Source organism: Myotis nattereri (genome assembly GCF_964212035.1).
Source record: "Myotis nattereri genome assembly, chromosome: 8".
NCBI lineage: Eukaryota > Metazoa > Chordata > Mammalia > Chiroptera > Vespertilionidae > Myotis > Myotis nattereri.
This window is the reverse complement of record NC_138083.1, coordinates 89657458-89680119: the sequence shown is the minus strand read 5'-3', so window position 1 is coordinate 89680119 and position 22662 is coordinate 89657458. Positions and strand designations below refer to the sequence as shown.

The window sequence follows — 22662 nt, the reverse complement described above, 5'->3', positions numbered from 1 at the left end:
ACCATGTATTGCCAGAATTATTTGTTTCTTTAAGAAATGTTTTCTTTATAAAGCGATAATGAAAGCAAACTACAGTCATCTACCACTTGACAGCATGCAGGGAACCACCATCTGACTGCTGCTACCACTCTCTACCTCCAGCAAAGCTCCCTCCAACTAATGCTTGAATGGACCCTGGGAGTTAATGAAGATCTCGCCAACCCAACTGCTTCTGGGGACAAAGAAGACTTCTACTCATTTACTACTTAGTAAATGCCATCATAAAGCACCCTGGAAGACAACAGAAGAGCAGAGCTGAAGTGGGGGAAGGTTCAACCCCTACTCAATAGTAAATGCTGTTTGAATGCATTCATCTTATCTGGATTTTCACATATATGATTTGGGTTAGCCTTACACAAATTGGGGCAAAATTCCAAATGTTTTTGTTGTTTTTTTATAAAGGAGGCTCAGAAAAATTGCTCTACCAAAGTCAAGTTGTAAGCAGAACATCAAGGTATTTTTTTCACTGTACTCCCCCATTCAATCTTGGCTGCCACAATCAGACAGATAGAAAGCGCGAGGACCCTTTTATCTTGCATCTGCACTGGAACCTTGGCAGCAACAGTAACTGCTCCAGGTCTGTCAAATAGATGCACAGAATTTCAAGACTGAATCCCAGACTTTCCTAAATCCAAATCTCATGCTCTTATCAACATAAAATATTACACAGTACCTTGAAACAAAATTTGTATCTGTCTTTAGGATTAATATTAAGTCATAAAATATTGACAAATGACATACATTTATAAAATAAATAACAAATTATAACAAATAGAAACTAAAATAATAAGTTGTTTTCTTTTTTAAAGAAAATGCACTCACCTGTCCTGCTTTACTAAACCGATGGCCTGCCAATATCATATGAAACGCGTATTTTCTAACCATGGGACTCTTCATATTTATAAAGCAGTGAGCCGCCTGTTCCAAAAGAAGAGCACTTCGAAGATCAGAGTCCTGTTGAATGTTTAAGAGAAAAGGTGAGTTTCACACACACACAAAAAAATGGGTGAAAAACATTTACTTTCTTAATAAATAACATATTCAATGTTTAACTTAGAGTATCTGAGGGCAGAGAGCAAGGGGTAAGTAATCCAATCCTGATAATTCTTTTTCCCAATAAGCACATTAAAAAAAAAACCTTCAGAAAACACTCTACCATGAAGTATTTTCTTTTGCTTTTCATAAAGCCAAATGCCTGGTTATGACATACACCATGTAAAAAAGCCTCTGAAGAAATGCAATCCCTTTTCAAATGGAAAAAACAGTATGTAAACTGATAACTTAATACAGATATACTGATTAATGATAAACCAGAAAATAGAGCACACACAAACACACAAAAAAGATTCACACCTATCTAATTTCTTCTGCAAATTGATCTGTGACATCCAATAGTGTATTTCCCTCCAAAAAAAAGGAAAAATAAAACAATGTATGTAAGTTATAAAATAATTTAATCTATTACTTTATCCTCCATAAAGTTTTATTGTATTTGAAAAGAATTCTTAATTTTTGCTGTGATTCAAGTGGACCAAAAAAGCTACTGCATTAAAAAGTTCAGAAGGCTTCCCCTTTAAGGAGTATTGCCTGCTATATTAATGAATGGCAAAACTCAAATTATTTCACCTCAACTGAATCTTACAACAGTGTCTACAAAAACCACATACTGCACTTACATCCTAATCCATAAGAAAAATCTTTCAACTGAAAGAGCCATCATTACTTTCTAAATCACTGAGAGAAAGTACTGAAGGTTGCTGATCAAGTATCAACAACATTTTCACCAAAACTTTCTCTAGGTTTCCAGCTACTCTCAAGCAGAACTTACCATGCCCTTCCACGTGTTCTGCTGCCATTATTTTCCCCAGGGAAAGTTGAAAACAGAAAACATTGACTTTAAATGAAATCATTTCAACAGATTATAGTTACATCAAAAAGTATTCAGACACTATTATAACTATCTCTGCAGCAATCATAAAATTATATTAGAGTTGGAACAGATATGAGGAAACACTCCAGAAACATTCAGTAAACGGTAGATATTATCTATTTCAAACTCCTCAGGACAAAAACTAAATAATCAGATAATGTTTCTGGTAACTAAGAGCCAAAAGCTAGTGAGGAAATTAGGAATATACAATTAACAAGTGGTTCTATATCAATGCATCAGAATTACCATGGGGGTTGGGGGGGGAGAGGAAGGGTTGGAAGCTTACATCTTCATTTTCTTAGGACAATATTTTCTTTATTTTAAATTAATACAAACTCTTTTTTCCTTAAAGGCTAAATGTTTGAAGGAAAAAAAGTGAACATCTTTCTTTCCCATCCCATGCCTCATCCAATTTTCCAGCTTAAAGTGGTATACTAGTATATATATTACATGTGTGCTTATATGCTAGTTTTTTAAAAACACACTCTTTTCTATGCATAAATGATATTAGAGTATTCTTTATTTTGCTTTTTAAACTTATTATCATGGACATCTTTCCAAGACATCTACATCTCCCATTTCTCATTTCTTTTAAAGCTACATTGTATTCCATTACACAAACATACCCTAATCTATTAACAGTCTCCAACTGATTTATTATTGCTTCAAACTTTTCTAAGAAAAAATACTTCAATAAACATTTTCTAGCCCTGGCGGGTTTGGTTCAGTGAACAGAGCATCGGCCTGCAGACTGGAGGGTGCTGGGTTCGATTTTGATCAAGGGCACATGCCTGGGTTGCGGATTCGATCCCCAGTAGGGGGTGTGAAAGAGACAGCCAATCAATGAGTTTCTCTCATCACTGATGTTTCTATCTCTCTCTCCCACTCTGAAATCAATAAAAATATATTTACATTTTTCTAAACAAATGCGACTAATTATATAAATACTAGAGGCCGGGTGCATGAATTTGTGCATGGGTGGGGTCCCTCAGCCTGCCCAGAGATAGGGGCTGTCTCACCCAGTCACCTTCAGGGGTGATGGGGACCGGCCGGCCGGGGAGGAACCTTGGGAGGGCTCCAGGAGGAGTCTGGCCCTTTCGCCCAGTCCTGATCGATCAGCCAGACCCCAGCAGCAAGCTAACCTTAGCTGTCAGAGTATCTGCCTCCTTGTGGTCAGTGCGTGTCATAGCGACTGGTCAGTGATCAACTGAATGGTCAAACAATTGTTCAGACACTTAGCATATTACGCTCTTACTATATAGAATTTTTATTAGACAAATTTCTAAAAATAGAACTGCTGACTTAATGAAAGCTATGCTTATACTTCAAATTCTAATCAAGACAGACAAACTGCTACAAAAAGAAGTACCCATATATATTCTTGTCAACAGAGAATGAGAGTACATATTTTCTCTACTCAGCCCAAGATCATTTTTTAACATCTATCTCTTTAATAAAAGGAAAATGACTCTTTCTCAACATGCATTTCTTTAACAGTAGGCTGCTAATCTTTTCCTATGTTTAAAGGTCTTTGTACTTTTTTTTGTGAATTGCCTATTTATACTCTTTTGTGAATGGGTTTTTGTGATTATGTGGTTTGTAAGAGCCCTTTGTACACTTAATAAGTATCAAGCCTTTATCATACATTTGCAAATAGTATTTCCCAATTTTGACATGAAGGAGTTTATTCTTTAGAAGTCAAGCATATTATATTTGCCATTGTTTTCAGGATACTACATCAAACTCGGAAAGGATGTTATCATTCCTAGATTTTTTAAATGCTCTCCTGTATTTTCTTCTAGTTTTTTTGTTTTGTTTTATTTTTCACATTATAATCCAGCTATAGTTATATTATCATGTAATGACTAATCCAACCCCAAACAGCTAGCTACAAGTCACAATAGCATTCAGTGAATTATCTAACACTCTTCACTAAATTAAATGACACCTAATCATATGTATTTAAATTCTCATTCCATTCCATTCCTGTCTATTCTTATCACTGTAAACAGTTTTAATTTCTATAGCCTTCAAATGCATTTTAATAAATAGAACAGGTAATTCCCTCTAATTACTTTTTCTATTTTGGAACTTTATTCAGACTTCTCAATAGAGTTTCATAGTTTTTTCTCTCAGTCCTATATATTTCTTAAGTTTATTCCTAGCATGTGTGCACACATAACATACAAACACACACACACACAGAATAAATACGTATTTTTAAATTGCCAATGAAACATCATTAAATTGCAAAACTTGGATGGGCAGCAATCCTGGACATTCTGATTAATATAAGGATATGCCATAGATATCTTTGATAGTGTGTAAATGACTCTAATATATAATCCAGATGAGAACGAGCACAGTAAATCCCCAGCCTTCTCAAATTTAACCCGCAAGGACTGACCAATTTAGGAGAGACCTGGAAGTCCATGGCATGTATGAATTTAGCTAAAGCAAAATTTGATTCTTTTATCCAGTAAAGCTGTTGTCTGAGAAAGAATGAATTTTCAGATCTGAATAACTACATTCATATCTCATTGCAGCTTAGTTCTTTGTTAGCTCATCTCTTTCAGTGACACCTCTAGTAGAAAAAAACACTGCTTTGAAACACATAAAAAAAGCCCTGAAAAGAATGACAACTGCCATGAATGTTTTTGAAAGGAAAATGAAAGAATTTTAGTGATAGAGTTTTATTCAGAGAGCAGAAGCTATGAATGAGTTGAAGAATATTTTATTTTCTGTAGTTCATGATATGACAAGACTATTATCCTATATAATAAAGAGCTAATATGCTAATTAGACCGAACAGCCAAACGACCATCCAGACGACATTCTGGACAACCGTCCGGATGACCTTCGGATGAAGCCAGGGCTGCAAAGGGCTGCAAGGCCATCTGAGGCTGCGAGGGCCGGCCGAGGCAGCTGGGGATGCAATGGCCGAGCCCCCTGCACAAATTTCATGCATCAGGCCTCTAGTATATACTATAAGGAAGAAGAAGAAAAAAACAAACCTATGATACCACTTTAACAAGAACTCTAGCCTATAAACTTTGTCCACAAACAAGAGGTAATTTTAACAAAAACAGAAAGGGCCCTAACCGGTTTGGCTCAGTGGATAGAGCATCAGCCTGAGGACTGAAGGGTCCCAGGTTCGATTCCAGTCAAGGGCATGTACCTTGGTTGCGGGCACATCCCCAGTGGGGGGTGTGCAGGAGGCAGCTGACCGATGTTTCTCTCTCATTGATGTTTCTAACTCTCCATCCCTCTCTCTTCCTCTCTGTAAAAAATCAATAAAATATATATTTTTTAAAAACCCTGCCTTCGGGAGAATGTTTAAAAAAAAAAAAAGCTGAAAGGGCAACGTTAACTTAAATTATGAGGATAAATATAGGGGGAAATCATCTAAGCTAGGAGGCGTGAATAAACACCTCCATCTTGTGAATAAACACAAGCTTAACTGAAATCAACTCCCAGGATGGCTGTAAGATTTTTTTCTTCACACAATTGTGAGGTTACCAGGAAAGGTGCTACCAGCTGATCAATTTAACACAGGACAGTTCCTCCCAACCTGGAGAAATTTATAAAAACTGTTGCTATTACTCTCCCTGGGAAACTGATTTAATGTCTTTAAATGCAGTAGTAGACAAAAAGAGCTATAAGACTAGAATAAATGTTCAACATAGAAACAGACACAAGCAGAGAAAAAGCATCCCTTCTTAAACAGCAAGTTCCAGCCCACTCTCCTATGTGGAGGTGAATGTGGCATGCCTTGTCATTAAGCTGAGACTGTTCCGCTACGCTAAGAACAACACAATATACCATCCACTTGCCCATCCATTTGCAGTCCAAAATAGAAAGTCAAAGCACAGCTCTTTTCACCCAGGCCTCCCAGCTTCTTTTGCTATAATGGTATTAGCAAAATCTAACAAGCACAATTCATAAATGTCAAGAGTATGTAACGCAGTTCCCTATCCTCAAGACGAGTGAACTTTTGACGATATTATGCAGCCCTCCTAGTTAATGAAATACATACAATAAATACACATTAGTTAAAATTTAACGTAACTTTATATACATTATGCCTAGAAGTCTTTACTTTTAAACTGTCTCAAAGAAATATCTGAAAGGTACAGCAGAGAAGGCCACTGAGAATCACAATTTCTAGAGAAATAGAAGCCACACATTACTCCAAAGTAGTAAATGACAATGATAAGTTTGCTAGAATTTCATGACAAATAAATCATCCAAGTTTGAAAAAGAAAGGTGAAAGCAAAGAGATAGAAAGGAAAAGAGAACAAGGACAGAAAATTACAAGGTTAAAATGCAGACAGAAGAATTTGCTCTAAAAAAATTTTATCCAAGCTCCTAAACCACAAATTCCTTTTATATTCACTGAGAATCCCTAGGTTGAAAACAACAGCAACACACTCAAACCCAAGTAAAGATTACTTATTATATTACAGAACATCAACACACAGGAGCCTATATTCAGCTCTATCAAACAGTTTATGTCTGGCAACAGTTCATACTGGTCAGTGTTCATGCAGAATCAATTATTAAACATTTTTAATATCATCTCTCAACCTAATTAGTTATATCATACAGAAACCTTTTGAAAACAATTAAGGTTCAGTTCAACATTTGTAAATCACATACCATGTGCCAAGCCCTGTGTTAGGCACTAAGGATAAAAATATAGAAGGTAGCACAGTCCCCTACTCTCAAAAGCTCATAACTTAAATGTAATATGACAAGTCAGGTCTCACAGCACTGTAAGAGAGGGCATGGCAGACACTTAGGACAACCTGGTGTACTGCAGATGACTATATGAAGGACATAACAGAAAAAGGGCCAGAGAAAGGACATTAAGGAGGGATATTTAAGAAGTTAATCACCCCCTCCCCCAATTGTGTTACTGACAGGTAAGAGAATATGGGCGCATCTCAACTAGTTTCAAAACCTTGAGCAAATGAGAAGCTACCTGGTTATGACCATTTAAGATCATGATCTATAAGGTAAGGAAGTTTATATGTCTACTCATTGGTATGTCAACTTAAAGATAAGTCTAAAGGGCAGTTGGCCATACAAATCTAAAACTCAAAAAGTCAGGGCTGGAGACAGATTTGAGAGTGAAAATCATGCCTATGAACAAATCACCCCCCAAAATATATAGAGTGAAAAGTACAGAATGGTCCAAAAAGTAAAATCATAGTGAATAGTAATAGCCCTGGCCGGGTGGCTCAGTTGATTGGAGCATCATCCCATATACCAGGTTACAGGTTCAATCCCTGGTCGGGGAGCAATTGATGGATGTTTCTCATATTGATGTTTCTCTCACTCTCTCTCTCTCTTTTCCTCTCTCCCTCCCTTTCTCCCTCTGCCTTCTTCTCTCACTAAAAATCAATAAAAACATATCCTCGGGTGATGATAATAAATAAATAAAAATGTGTACATTACATTAAAATTTAAGGAGCAAAGGAGGTGTTTGATTTCGTTCTTCTGTTCTTATGCACGTTCATCTAAAAAAATGTGTCTTTAAACATACTTTTAAATAAATTACTATCATTCTTTACAAGTCTGTAGAAATGCAACTTAATGTTATAAATCTTTAATGGCAACTATAAATGGATTATTTTTTCTATTTTGAAATATTCATATAGATTTTTTAAACGCTTATGGTAATTTTTTTTAACATCATACTACTAAAATAAGATTAAAAATTCCTGAGTGATCACTCTTTTAAGTATCAATTTTACATGAGGAATGATGCACAAGCTTGTTTAATTGTTGTTATGCATAGGTCACAACCTAATTCACAGAATATATACAACACGTTTGTGGTTAATAATAATGTAGACTTAAATCTATAAATAAAATCAGTTTATAAAATATTGCATATAAAATTTATTCAAATAACTAAAGTAGCCATGTTATAAATTCCCAAAGAGAGATTCCTCTCTAATTTTGCTTTACACATCCTCAAAAAAAGGGGGACACTTTCTAAAAATTATGAAATAACACTAATTAAAACAAATACTACACAGTTTCAGTACCTCACTGGTCAACCGTATTAGAAGAGCTGCAGCCTCTGAATATTTGCTTTGGCTTTTTAAGATTTCAGCACTAAGCAATACACATCTTTCAGCCAATATCATATTCCTAAAAAAATAAAAGACAAGAAAAATATAATTAGCACTACAATAATATCTTTATACATCATAGCAACTATGTGTTCAACAAACATTTCCAATTCTAGTTTTTGAGTAAAAAGAAATCCATGTCCTTGTTTTCCACTTACCAAAAAAGTTTAAAAGAACCCTAAGAATTCTCATAACTATTACTAAGTAAAGTAACATTTCCAGTGTGCAAAACGCTAAGACTTATCTAGTATCCATAAACCAGCAGCTATTTAACAAATAAAACTTGCTCGGAACAGAAATGAATACAAACTTTTCACTCTTATTTCTGGCTCCCTTTGCTACCTCACTCTCCTAGCTCTTTTTCAGTCTCTTTCAATCCTTCCTCTTTCTTCACAGAAAGCTGTATCTCCTGCCAGAATCTCCAAATCTATTCTCAAATAGATTACATAAGGTATAATAGGTAAAATTCAATATTGGCTCCACCATTTACTAGCTGTGTGCCCTTGGGCAAGTTAAACTCTTAAGTTTCAGTCTTCTCATCTGTAAAATACAGATAATAATCGTACCATTTTATAGGCTTAAGATTAAATGATGCCCTGACCGGTTTGGCTTAGTGGATGGAGCGTCGGCCTGCGGACTCAAGGGTCCCAGGTTCGATTCCGGTCAAGGGCATGTACGTTGGTTGCAGTCACATCCCCAGTGGGGAGTGTACAGGAGGCAGCTGATCGATGTTTCTCTCTCATTGATGTTTCTGACTCTCTATCCCTCTCCCTTTCTCTCTGTAAAAAATCGATAAAAGTATATATAAAAAGAAAAGATTAAATGAGCATGTAAACTACTTCGGCATAGTAGCAAATGCTGAACATTCAATAAATGTCAATTATTAGTATTAGTGTTGTGCTGTAAATATAACACCATGACAAGTACTACTTATACTCCAACAACATTCTAAGACAACCCATGCATGCTACATAGAAAAGTCAAATTAATCTTCCTGAAAAACAACTTTTATTATGTCAAGGCTGTACTCAAATATTCAGTAAGTTCCCATTTACTACTACGTAACTCTTAACTTCAGCTTAAACAATAGAGGGTTGAGGCTCCCCACAGTGATTTCTCGCATACCATCTTACCATATGCACCACCCAACACTTTTAATACTCTCAAACCCCCTAACCTCGCCAGGGCTCAATTCCCTTTCTCTAGTCAGGCAGCATCCAAAACATCATTCCTGCCAATCACAATTTCTGAATTGTCTTTATGTCCATCAAATCCCAACCACCTTTCTTTCAAGGTCTATTCCCCAACCATCCCATGAAACTCCCTGACTACTTCTGGACCAGCTCACAGTCTCATTATAAGTAATGAGTTCTAACAGTTCTCACGATGTGTACAAAACATCTCTCATTTCCTTCCCTGGACTATTATTGAACTGTTTGTGTTTTGCCTATTTAACCTGGAAAGTTCAAAATGGCTAACTCCTGGTTTAACAGCGGTTAAGGTTAGATGTTCCCACAATACAAATCACCCGCAATATAACATGTAGCCTCGACATTACACATAACCAATTCCTGAGCACAAATCCAAATAAAATAGGAAACACTAGTTTCAGAAAATTACCTCATCTTGTCTCTGACTATATTAACTTGCATGAAAAACACAGAACCATTTATATTCAATAAGAATATAAATGCCAATTTACTTCTAAATGGAAAGAACATAAATATTCTAGTCACCTACTTGCAGATATCCCTGTACGTTTGGATTGCCGTATCCATGTAATGTGCAGGGTATGGCCTCGCTGCTCCTTGCTGAAGAAAAGCTGACACTGCTGCCATTTCCTGGAAGAAAAGACATTATTTACACTATTTCAGAAACGCTTGTGGTTCAGCATTCAGGAAGCCTAAATACTGGAATGAAATTTGATGAGATTTTTATGCATGTGCATGTACAAATTTTATAGCCTAACACTGACTTTAAAAATATACTTAAAGCTTTTAAATTTTAAATTCTCTAGTCAAATTCCCAAGTCTGTTATTCAGTATTTAAATGAGACAGACTATGATTTCCATGACAATATGAACTGTATGTTTCAAAGTTCCTCTGTATCCTCAGCACCCAGAAGTGCCTGCTCCAAAATTTAGTGAATAAACCAAATAAAACTATGTCATATCCATGTGTGACAAAATATTCTACAGCTCTGAAATGTATTTTCTTAACTAGTTTATATTTTAATATAATGAATTTACATAGTTCTATGTTGCATAAAAATATCAAATATATTGACCATGTAGAATTATACTATACTTATATTATACAAAAAATACATACTTACTACTTATGTTTTTGTCTGTGTTCCAGTTACAGAGACACATGTTTTAAGAGGACTGTTCCGATTCCTCAAGGCCCATTACTTTTAGGGCAGCTTTTACAGACTACCAGGATTTTCACGCACGCACACATTATGTCATAGCAATAAGCCTTTATTTTTCAGTGCTAAACTATTTTCTCTTATATAGCTACTATTAATATCTTCATCTAAATGGCTTGCCGAGGCTGGTTTGGCTCAGTGGATAGAGCGTCGGCCTGCGGACTGGAGGGTCCCGGGTTCGATTCTGGTCAAGGGCATGTACCTGGGTTGCGGGCACGTCCCCGGTGGGGGATGTGCAGGAGGCAGCTGATTGATGTTTCTCTCTCATCGATGTTTCTAGCTCTCTATCTCTCTCCCTTCCTCTCTGTAAAAAATCAATAAAATATATTTTTTTAAAAAAATAAATAAATAAATAAATGGCTTAAGGCAGTATTTATCATACTACAGATAAAAAATGAAAAAACTTAAGTGTCATAAAATCATAGAAATTTTTGCCATATCTTTAGAAGATTTTTACCTCCATACAAACATTAAATTTGCAGGTACATTATGTAAAATTTAATAATTGTAAATTTAAACCTATGTTATAAGGTATTAATGAGATGACATTCAGTATGTGTGATGTCAGTAACTTACATTAGATGACTATAATAGAAAAATCAGAGAATGTCTAACCAAGAACAGTTCACATAATTTTTTTTAAAATATATTTTATTAATATCTTACAGAGAGGAAGGGAGAGGGATAGAGAGCTAGAAACATCGATGAGAGAGAAACATCGATCAGCTGCCTCCTGCACACTTCCCACTGGGCATGTGCCCACAACCAAGGTACATGCCCCTGACTGGAATCGAACCCGGGACCCCTGAGTCCACAGGCCGACGCTCTATCCACTGAGCCAAACCAGTCAGGGCTCACATAATTTTTTAAAACACTTGAACACAGCATATTTTCTGTTCCTGAACAAGATGGTCAACAAGTTAGTTGACTTTTTCACTGAAAATATTACAGAAATAAAAGGGAATTGTAATATAATTTTGCTATTTTAGCTTCACATTTTTAAATTACCCATTTTAGTTTTATATATACATAGGATTATAAAATACAAAACAGAAGCAATTAAACAAGTGTCTACATCATAATGGCCCAACGGAGTATTTTAACCCTTTGAGTGCCAACCAATATCCTAGGAACGATGCTAAAATTGCCAAGGCATTTTGAGTTAAGGTCTTTAAATTTTTTTCCCCACATAAAGAGTGAACTACTAGCATCTAATAGTGACACTGCAGGAGGAGCGCGATAGAGCTCCCAGCACTTTTGGCGAAAGGCAAGAGGAGCAAGAGGAGCGCGATCGCGCTCCCCGGCATTTTGGGGTTAAGTTCTTATACAGTTTGTTCTTCACACTTTTGTTTATAAGCTTGCATGTTTTAAAGAAGATTAAGTAGAAAGTAACAATGCTAGTTTTACTCTTTTCTAGGCACAGGAAGCAAATTTTATATATATATTTAAAACAACTTTTCAAAAATACTGAAAGGTGATAACAGGTATAGGAAATTCTTTCTAAAACACCTAAGTTTACATACCAATTACTGACGTTGTACCATAGGTGGTACAATGCTAACTGACAGCTTATTACATACAAAGAGGTATGCTAAGCACCTTACATGCCTTATACCTTACTGAATCCTGTGCCATTAGGATTTATATTTTATAGACAAGAAAACCGAAACTTACAAATACTCAGTAATTTACATAAGAGAACAGTCTGTCTTACGTCAAAGTACATGTTCTTAACCAATTTATAGTCTTACATCAGGAAAAAAAAATTTCAAGCAATTTTAAAAGACTATTCAAGAAGTCCAAAATAAAAGCATCTTCTAAAAAAAGTAAACTTTACACTTTGAATATAGTAACTGAAATTGGAATTAAATTTTGAAAACATACAGAAAAATTAGAAAGTGTTAATCAAAACTAAGAAATCAACCTTTACCTACTACCATGTTTAAAAGCACTAGCTTGAGGAAAATCCATCAATTCAGCTAATTCAAAACCTATAAAGCATTGTATGCTCTTTGAGTACAACTTTATCCCTAGGTATTTTGTTTGCCATTTCATTAGCAGAAATTTCTACAGCTATGGTAGCGGAAATAAATTATACAGAATACCAACCAAGGCACCAGCTGCATAAAGCATAGCTTGATCATTAAGAAAATCCTTCTTTGCAGTATGATAACAACTGTAAGCCAGATCATAGTGCTGCACCAAGAAACATAAGTCAGCCATTTTCCTGATTTGAAGCTCTGGTGCTTCTGGTGGATACCTATAAATACAAAATATAAGAAAGTAATTTGTGATTTATGACCCATACACCACTAAGTATTATCAAATGTTTAATAGCTGCTTAACTGCCCAGAACATTGTAAAAACCGATCATGTTTTACAAAAATCCTATCTCCAAGGAAAGAGTGTCATGTCTCAAAGATATTTGGAACTATAGTTATATCTATATTTAAATAATTTATACCCCTATACTGAGAACTTCTCAACAACAGGCAAACACTTTCTCCATGGTCAAATTATGAAGTAAATAGCTAATACCAGTTTTATGTACAACCAGGAAAAAAATTTAAATCCAAAACGTGCTTTTACTTTACCTTAAAACAATATCTTATATTAAATAAAATGTTCTAAGTACAGGCTGTCTTAGAATCACAAGACCACAATATTTTACCACAGAAGAATCATTAATGAACACCTAATCTTACAAAGACACACAAAAAAGCACCTTTTTACAAATAGGAAAACAGAACCAACGTAAAGTGACTCCCAGGTATCTTCTTTATTTTTAGACACCCAATTACTTTAAAAATTTTTTTAATTAATGGAATTTACCTATAGTCACTGTTCTTACCTACCTGAGTTTTGACCAATGTGAAAGTAAGAAAGTGTAAAAACAGTCATATTTTTACAGGTCATCGTATAGCCAAACACTATAGAGTTAAACACGGGGAGAAAAAAAAAAGATACTATTTCACTCACAGCAATCCAGATGTATTTTTCAGCTCATTAATGCTCTTTTCTGGAACTTTACTGCCACTAAACCATTTTTTAGTTGCAGAAAATAGAGATCGACTCAAACCTTTTCTTGATATAAGCTAAAAGAAAAGATTAAATACATTGACAAATATGAGAATTTAATATTTTTATTTTACATACAAAAGAAAACTATTCTAAATAAGTAAAAAAGCTTTAATAGTAAGAAAATATTTATTTTTAACAACACTGATTTTTTTTATAAACTGTTGAATATGCTGAAAAATCCCTAGTGAAAATGATTTAACAGAATTTCATTAGAGATAGTAATGCTACTAAAACCTAATATTGGTCTTTCTTTAAAAAAAAAACAAAACATTTTATTAAATATATTTTATTGATTTTTTACAGAGAGGAAGGGAGAGAGATAGAGAGTTAGAAACATCGATGAGAGAGAAACATCGATCAGCTGCCTCCTGCACATCTCCTACTGGGGATGTGCCCGCAACCCAGGTACATGCCCTTGACCGGAATCGAACCTGGGACCTTTCAGTCCGCAGGCAGACGCTCTATCCACTGAGCCAAACCGGTTCGGCAGAAAAAAAACAAAACATTTTAAATACTTTTTAAAAACTTATACTATTATATTCTCAAGTGTACAATGTACTAAAATTTTAAAAAATATTAATCTAGCTGAAACTGGTTTGGCTCAGTGGATAGAGCGTCGGCCTGCGGACTGAGGGGTCCCAGGTTCGATTCCGGTCAAGGGCATGTACCTGGGTTGCGGGCATATCCCCAGTGGGAGATGTGCAGGAGGCAGCTGATCGATGTTTCTCTCTCATCGATGTTTCTGGCTCTCTATCTCTCTCCCTTCCTCTCTGTAAAAAATCAATAAAATATATTTTAAAAAAAAAAATATTAATCTAAAAAGAAACAAATCTTACCTGATCATTTAATTGCCGAATTGTTTTCTCTATATGTGGCAAAAGGCCCCGAAATGTGAATTCTTGTACAAACTGTCGAATTCTATCATGATCAGTAAGGGTTAAGCATGCACCATGAATAATTCCAGGATTTGCTTTCTTTGTTTCATGTAATGAGGAGGCAGATTTTACATGATCTGGGCCATCAATGTTGTTAGAAGGGTCACTAGATGAGTCCAATTGAAGTGGGTGGGCTCTAAAGTTATTTGGTAAGCCATCTACTGAAAAAAAGACCTTTCTTTTACTCTATTGTTAATGTAACAATATTACTATCATACTGTTAAAGAAAAAAAAGAATGTTGGAATCCTTTATTTTTCTGTATATCTTAGACATCTATGATACAATAACATTAATCTTTTCCCCTTTAAAATTACAGGGCTTGGGTTATTACTTGTTAAGCATAATAGAAATTTTAAAAGTCATGTAAATAAATCAGGAAAAATACAGTTTTTAGATATAAAGAATTATTTTCAATAATCATAAAATAAAATTTAAATGTCAAATAAAAACAATCCAAATGTCTCAATAAAATCTTCAGAAAAGCTAACCTGTAGATTATCTTTTTTATTATGAATATTTCCCCTATCTTTAATCTATAAAGTTTAGCATGTTTTGACAACAGTGCATATTTTCAATCAAAAAGAGAAATTTACAGAAAGGGTATCAAGACCTTTGACTTCGTTATCTAATCCATCCAATGAAAGCAAGTTACTATCAGAATTCTTATTTGAAGATATAGTACAAGGGCCATCTTCATATGATTCCTATCAAAACAAAATAAACAGCATTAGCACTTATACTTAATCTAAGATAACTCTAAATCCATCAACAAATATGGCTGCTCTGCTAACTGTAAGCCTCATTTATTTGCTACAGCAAGACTCTTTTCTTCTTTTTCTATACAGCTTTTTCTAGCATTCCAGTCCACACCTACTATATTCTTAAATTTACTTTCACATCCAATCTATTACCCTGATTCTTCTGGAATCAAATTATCTCCATCCCAGTTTATCTGTTTATATGTGATGGGTACAAGCCAATATGAATATCTGTGTATGCATCTAAGTAAGGAATAACAGCAAAAGAAATGTACTACTAAGGTCAAGCCAGGGGAAAAAAGAGATGGCAGGGAATCTCCTGGCCATGAACCCAGGGTTAATAAGTTGAAATGCATACTGAACATATCAAAATGTTTTGGAAAAATATCCAATGCAATGCTTATTTGAACAAATACACTGTTTTCTCAGTCAACAAAGAAAACAAACTAAATATACTTGGTGTAGTCAATGAGACCAGTGAGTGTGAGGTATTATTCCAAATATTCCAAATTCTATATAAAATACAATTTAATAACGGGAAAGTGATCTTGACAAAAGTCTAAACCCTTTAAGAAATTTTTTTTAGAAACTTGGTATATTTAGCCTGGAAAAATACAGAAGGGGACATGAACGCCATCCTCCTATATTTTAAAAGTTGTCTTTTTTTTTAAAATATATTTTATTAATTTTTTACAGAGAGGAAGGGGGAGAGATAGAGAGTTAGAAACATCGATGAGAGAGAAACATCGATCAGCCGCCTCCTGCACACTCCCCGCTGGGGATGTGCCTGCAACCAAGGTACATGCCCTTGACCGGAATTGAACCTGGGACCCTTCAGTCCGCAGGCCGATGCTCTATCCACTGAGCCAAACCGGTTTCGGCTTAAAAGTTGTCTTAACAGAAAACTTATACAGTCCTCACAGGACAAATGAGTACAAACAAAAGGAGAAAATTCTTGGTTGACCCTCAAGCTGTTCAGACATGGAAAGGGTCACCTGGGAAGATAGTGCGTACTGTAACTGAGGTCATTCATTCATAGGTTCAAAGGAAAGGAAAGCATTAAAACAGGGGTTAGATTCAGTAACGTTTAAACTATCCTCCAATCGTGGCCTCTAGCGTTATAAGCTATAAAACTGTTGATACCTCTGGTCTTGTGTTAAAAGTTCTCAAACTGAACAGTCTGACTTATGTTGCCCTTCTCAACCTTAGATACTGGGCTCTAAACTGAATATTCCACTACTATTCCTATTCTGAGTGTGGCCTTAGGACCATTTTAAAACAGAGCCCTTTCACATCCAACTGGTTCTTTCTTTCTACCTTCCCCCAGCATTATCTTAAAGATGGTCAGTAATCATCTTAATATTGCAAATATCAGTTCAGAACTATATGTGGATCAAAAAGGGCAAATAAACAGATTATTAAATATTTACAGTAGATCAAAAGTTAAACTTTATAATTGATATTTTTTAAAAGATCACATATAGAGAATATAATGTTATTTAATTATACAAAATAAAAATATTTTCCATTTACTTAAGAAATCCTACTTCTAAACAAAAAACAGTCAACTCTGGATTATCTTAACTAATCTTAGGAACTTGTCATTTGACTATTTACTACCAAGCGGTAGACAATGCTTTTTTAACAGTGTGTTGCCCGGTGGGTGTGGCTCAATGGACTGATCCTAGTGCTATGCACCAAGAGGTCACCAGTTAAATTCCTGGTCATGGCCCAGGCCCAGGCTGTGGGATCGATGCCTAACAGGAGTTGTGCAGGAGGAAGCCTATCGATGTTTCTCTTTCATCAATATTTCTCACTCTCTCCCCCTCGCATTGCTCTCTAAAAAAATCAATAAAAACATATTTTTTTAGAAAGTTTGACCGTGTGAAACCATATACCAACCCATTTCAGACAACAGTTAACATTAGTATAGAACTCTAGATTAAGGAAGTAGATTAGGAAGAAACACTTCCTGAAAATTCCAAGGAAAAGAATCACGGAAAGTTATGGAAAAAAGCCCACCCACCACCTAAAAAAGTATGAGCTCTAAAAGGTGGCCATAAGAACAGCATGTTGAAAATGAAGGAAGGCAACCCCAGAGCATGTGAATAATAAAGAACTGACTGTAAGCGTTCATAATGAATTAAATGTACATAATTCAATTCTCAATGTGTAATTCACTTTTCATCTTTTAAGGAAAAAAGATCAATTAACATTGATAGTATGTGCCTGAAAGGAGTAACATAGGGATTATTATTAGTTAAAAATAGCTTTGAACCACTGATTTAAGAGTTCACATGGTGATGAATGAAAGCTAGCCAGATTCCAAAATAAATATTATTAATTATATTAGTTAAACTAAAATATAAAAAAATTCTACAGATACCATTATGTCATAAAACTGAAATAGAGCTTTTATGGTTTGCTTCATTGTTGTTTTTTACATATACCTGGTTTTGAATACTATTTTTCTGAAGATACTGACTCCAAGGATCTGGTATCTGTTCATCTGATGCTTGATTAGATGTTCGAGAATTAATTTTAAGTAAATAGCAACCCTGAGTTCCATATTTCTGTTTCATTTCTTCATAAATGGATTCAGCTCTAAATTAAAAAATTAAAAACGTTTATAGTAAGTAGGGAGCAGACTTTAAGCAATAAAAGATACTAAAATAATTTTAAGATGATGTAAAAATAATCCCCTAAAAGGGCAGAACAGAAAATTAGAGATAGACTAATTTTCAATGCTTTTTTAACAGTGTGTTGCCCGGTGGGTGTGGCTCAATGGACTGATTTTTTGAACTGAAAACAAAGATAATGATCTTAACTGAAATTCATCTAGCTTGGATAAAGCAAGGTTCCCAAAGTGTTTCATGGAATAAAATTTTGCAAGCTACCCCTATGTTACTCAAAGAGAGTTCTGGTGGTCAAACTAGTTTGGGAAATTACAGTAAACAGTCCGTTTCTTTGCAACAAACCATCTCTAAGTCTTCCATTTATTAATGTGCACTATGAATTTACAAAGAGCAGCAAACAGTACTGTTAACTGTTTCAACTCTGAGGATTTCAAGAAATATGACTTTGGGAAATTCTGTCTTAGAGAACAGACATTTATCAAAAACCCAAGTGCTAAAATAGAAAAGTATAGTACCCCACACTTACAAATCTTTAGCTGCCAGTTTACCCTTCACTTAGCTGTCTCCAAAGGGACACAGTACAGAAGAAAGAGGAAACTCAAGAGCAGCCACAGAATGTATTACATAAAATCATTCCATTTTTCTTACAAAATGTATAATAGCTATATCCATGAGCAGTATATCAGATGTAACAAAAAGCATTTTGATTTCCATACTTTATGTTAGCTAAACCTCCTCGCCGGTGGGAAACAAAATAATTCAAATGACAAAACAGCCTAAGAAGCAAACAGTACATTCTGATGGAAAATGAAATTTTGGTAGTTCGAGCTAATCTAGTTTAAACAGGTATTTTTTTCTTTAGTCAATCAGCCATCTGATGCAAAAACAAACAAACAAAACAGGTATTTTTTTTAGTCAATCAGCCATCTGATGCAAAAACAAAAAAACACCCCTATATATCATGTTTAAATTGCTAATACTATGCAAATAACAAGCCTAGCACACAATTAAACCATAGTACATACTATAAAATTAAGGCTAGAAAAGTAAAGTAGTTATAAATTTCTATAAACACAGATATAAGGAAGGATACATGCATGTACATATACTCAAGTACAATAAACTAAACTCGATTTACCAATGATACTGCTAAACATATGAATCACTAATACCCGAACTACCACTTAAATGTCCTAGAAGATACATAACGTATTTAACTGACAGAAACTAATCTTAACAGCCAGTTCAAAATTATTCCTATTCTTTATCCTACAGGCTACAGACTATTTATGATTTCAAAGATTAGTAATCCTCAAAATAATTCTTTGCTTTTATAGAGAAAAATTTATTAAAAAGATGGCTTGTGCTCAAAATAAGGGCAAGAAATAATTACTTAACTGCATATTGTAAATGTCACTGTGACATCAGAAAAGTGAGAAACAAAAGATTTGATACACATCTTAAACCAAAAGTCAAAGTCAACTCCGTAAGTAACATTGCTTTTAATGTTATCTTATTTTTTAAGAAATTTTTAAAGATATGTTATTCACTTATCTTGAAAGATAAAAGGACTACAGCAAATCACTAATAATTAATAGCAAAGGGAACATAAGAAAGAAATGTTTGGGTGTTTCTGAGGTTGTGAAAAACATCAAGGCTAAAAAATATAAAGTGACAAGAGAGTGAAGAATGAAAAATGAAGTGCCTATAAGCAACAGCCAGGAAGTGAAAAGTCAGACGAAAACTGGGAAGGAAAAAAGAGAGAAAGTGAGAAATAATTTTATATATAAAGTAAGAAATAACACCTTAGACATATAGGTGTAAAATGGCAAGCACTTGTGTACAATGATTAGGCTAATAGAGATTCACAGTGAGAGAAAAGTTTGGGTAAGCATATGAAATCTAACATAAAATGATTCAGCTATTGAATATAACTCTGAAATAAAAGATAGTTATATGTTTTTTTACTAAATTTTTACTTTCTCAGATGAAAAATATACTTAAAATTTAAATTAACCATTTTCAAATTAAAGTTGTATCATTTAAAAGAAGAAAATCTCTTAATTAAAAATGGAAAGCTTACCTCTGTTCATCTCCTGCACTTACATCATGTAAGAGCACATAATATTTAAGTGTATTTGGTATAAACCACTTGGGGTAGGAATAGTCATTATTGTGCTGAATTCGATGCTGCTCTTGTGACAACTTTCCAAACTGTTCCATAGGTTCTGCTTCACTAGACGATGCTACCAGCATACCTTATAAACCATATTAAGGTAACTATCACTTAGCACTCAGTGATAAAAATATCCTATTAAATTAAACTTAGGAAGGTAATTTCTGAGCCAAAGAAATTGATATCATAGGTTTTCACAGCAAGCACAAAATAGTGTCTCCAACACCTCAATATTATTCAAGGTTCTAAATCATAAAGATTTTTTCTTGACAGTTGTTAGGTCATTTACATATCAATATGGAAATCCAAGAAAATAAAAACGGACAGTATCAAAATCGAACAACTATCAATATATCCAACAATTCTGCTGAAACTTGCTCCTCCCCATTCCATTTCCCTGCAGTTTCATATTCTATCCTACCTCTTAACTTTTCTCTGTAATCTCATTAAAGAAACAAAAAAAACCATTAACTGTCAAAGGAGGTTAATAGCTACAAAACAGCTTACTAAAAAACTGAAAAACTTTTTAAATATGAGCTTTTGCAAAAGCAATTAATTTTGAGGCAATCTTCACAAGCCAATTAACACTGCAGTCTACATTTTCTCTTTCTAAAATGGCTTAATAATTTATTATGCATGCCCTGGCCTGTGTGGCTCAGTTGGTTAAGAGTCATCCCATGCACCAAAAGGTCGATGTTTGATTCGTGGTCAGGGCACATGCCTGGGTTTCAGTCAATCCCCAGTAAGAGATGCGCAGGAGGCAGCCAATCAATGTGTATCTCTCACACCGATGTCTTTCTCTCTCTCCTTATCCTTTCCTTTCTCTCTAAAATAATTAAAAACATATTATTTTAAAAAACACTTATGCATAAACCACTTGAGTTGGGGGATAAAGAAAAACAATAAACAATCCCTCAGTATTCTTATTTTATAATCAAAAATTAATTTATTACACCAATCCCTATGTAGGACACCACTTAACAACACAACAATAACGAAAACTTCTGAAGCATTATCACTTTTTAAAAAATCCAGCCCTTGCTGGTTTGGCTCAGTGGATAGAGCATCCGCCTGCAGACTGAAGGGTCCCGGGTTGCACTCTGGTCAAGGGCACATGCCAGGGTTGCAGGCTCGGTCTCCAGTAGGGGGTGTGCAGGAGGCATCCATTCAATGATTCTCTCTCACCATTGATGTTTCTATCTCTCCCTTTCCTTTCCCTTCTGAAATCAATAAAAATATATTTTTTTTAAAAACCACATTCTCTATATCCTTTCAATAATTTCGACTTCATATAACTATTTTTGAGATTAGTAACTTTCAAAATATTTGATTTTAAGAGAACAAAAAGGTCAAAGGATACACGCTAAATAGTGGTTCAGAAATTCATGATCTGATGCGGGCATTGACTGAAGAAAGGTCTCTCTGTAAGACTCAAACCATGGAGTAGTAGCTAAAATTAATCATAAACAAAACAGTTAAAATTTCTCAATAGAATCAGTTTACAACAGACAAAATTTCAAGTCCATACTCCTTAAAGGCATAAATTAGTAATTTCTAGCAATAAACAAGCATTTTCACCTGTGCTTTATTTAATATATACATATGATGTATCTGTATGTATAAAGCCATATACACAAATACATTCATATATGGGAGTACATACAGGGGGTGTCCCAAAGAAATGTATACACACTTTGAATACTTATAAAGGCAGTATTTATTAAAATACATTTTCTTTTCAAAATGTAATAGAATCAGCTGTTAAAATATGTATACATTTTTTGGCACACCCTATATATTTGCAAATATAAAACTGAATTATTCCCAAACCTACATAATAATCCCACAATTTACTTACCTATTAATGCTTTAATTATCACCTACATGAGTAAAACAATTTTAGAAATACAGTTTGTGTTCTTGCCACTAGTCACAGTGTCATAAATGATATTTCAGAACACTGGTTCTCAACTGAGAGTGGCTTTAACCACCAGGAAACATTTAGCCATGTCTGGAAATACTCTGGGTTGTCACATCTGGGAGTGAGGACGGGGTGCTACTGGCATCAAGGGAAAGAGGAATGATGCAAAACATCCTACAATAAACAGAACAAGACAGCCCCCACTTCAAAGAATTATATGGCTCAATGTCAATAGTGGCAAGGCTGACAAACACTACTTTATAACTTAATTACTTGACTATGACAGTAACAAAACCTCTTTAAATGGAATTTCAAAGCATATTTACCTTATAATCAAATATAAAAGATAGGTGTTTTCACTTTTTGTATACATGTATATTAAGTGTTTCTTAAAATATCAAATCCCTCTTGTTCCATGCTAAGCATTTTACATTACAACTATTCTAACATTTTTTTAAATATATTTTTATTGATTTCAGAGAGGAAGGGAGAGGGATAGAAACATCAATGAGAGAGAATCATTGGCTGCTTCCTGCACGCCCCCTATTGGGGAACAAACCCACAGCCTGGACATGTGCTCCTGACTGGAATCAAACCCGGGACCCTTCAGT

General features: G+C 34.6%; 1 protein-coding gene across 2 annotated transcripts in view; it reads right to left on the bottom strand.

Moving 5' to 3' along the window:
• Window positions 1-22662, bottom strand: part of TRAPPC8 (trafficking protein particle complex subunit 8) — a gene marked incomplete at its 5' end in the record, with an annotated part of 72676 nt that overhangs the window by 33854 nt on the left and 16160 nt on the right. Inside the window, 11 exons of one of the 2 annotated variants that reach the window (XM_081097593.1) lie at window positions 862-993; window positions 1868-1888; window positions 8026-8131; window positions 9853-9953; window positions 12653-12803; window positions 13523-13638; window positions 14461-14717; window positions 15171-15264; window positions 17769-17922; window positions 20038-20212; window positions 21491-21580. In XM_081097593.1, the coding sequence (XP_080953719.1) occupies window positions 862-993; window positions 1868-1888; window positions 8026-8131; window positions 9853-9953; window positions 12653-12803; window positions 13523-13638; window positions 14461-14717; window positions 15171-15264; window positions 17769-17922; window positions 20038-20212; window positions 21491-21580 (1397 nt within the window). The remainder of the gene's footprint in view (window positions 1-861; window positions 994-1867; window positions 1889-8025; window positions 8132-9852; window positions 9954-12652; window positions 12804-13522; window positions 13639-14460; window positions 14718-15170; window positions 15265-17768; window positions 17923-20037; window positions 20213-21490; window positions 21581-22662) is intronic. The other variant, XM_081097594.1, reaches the window with a different exon arrangement.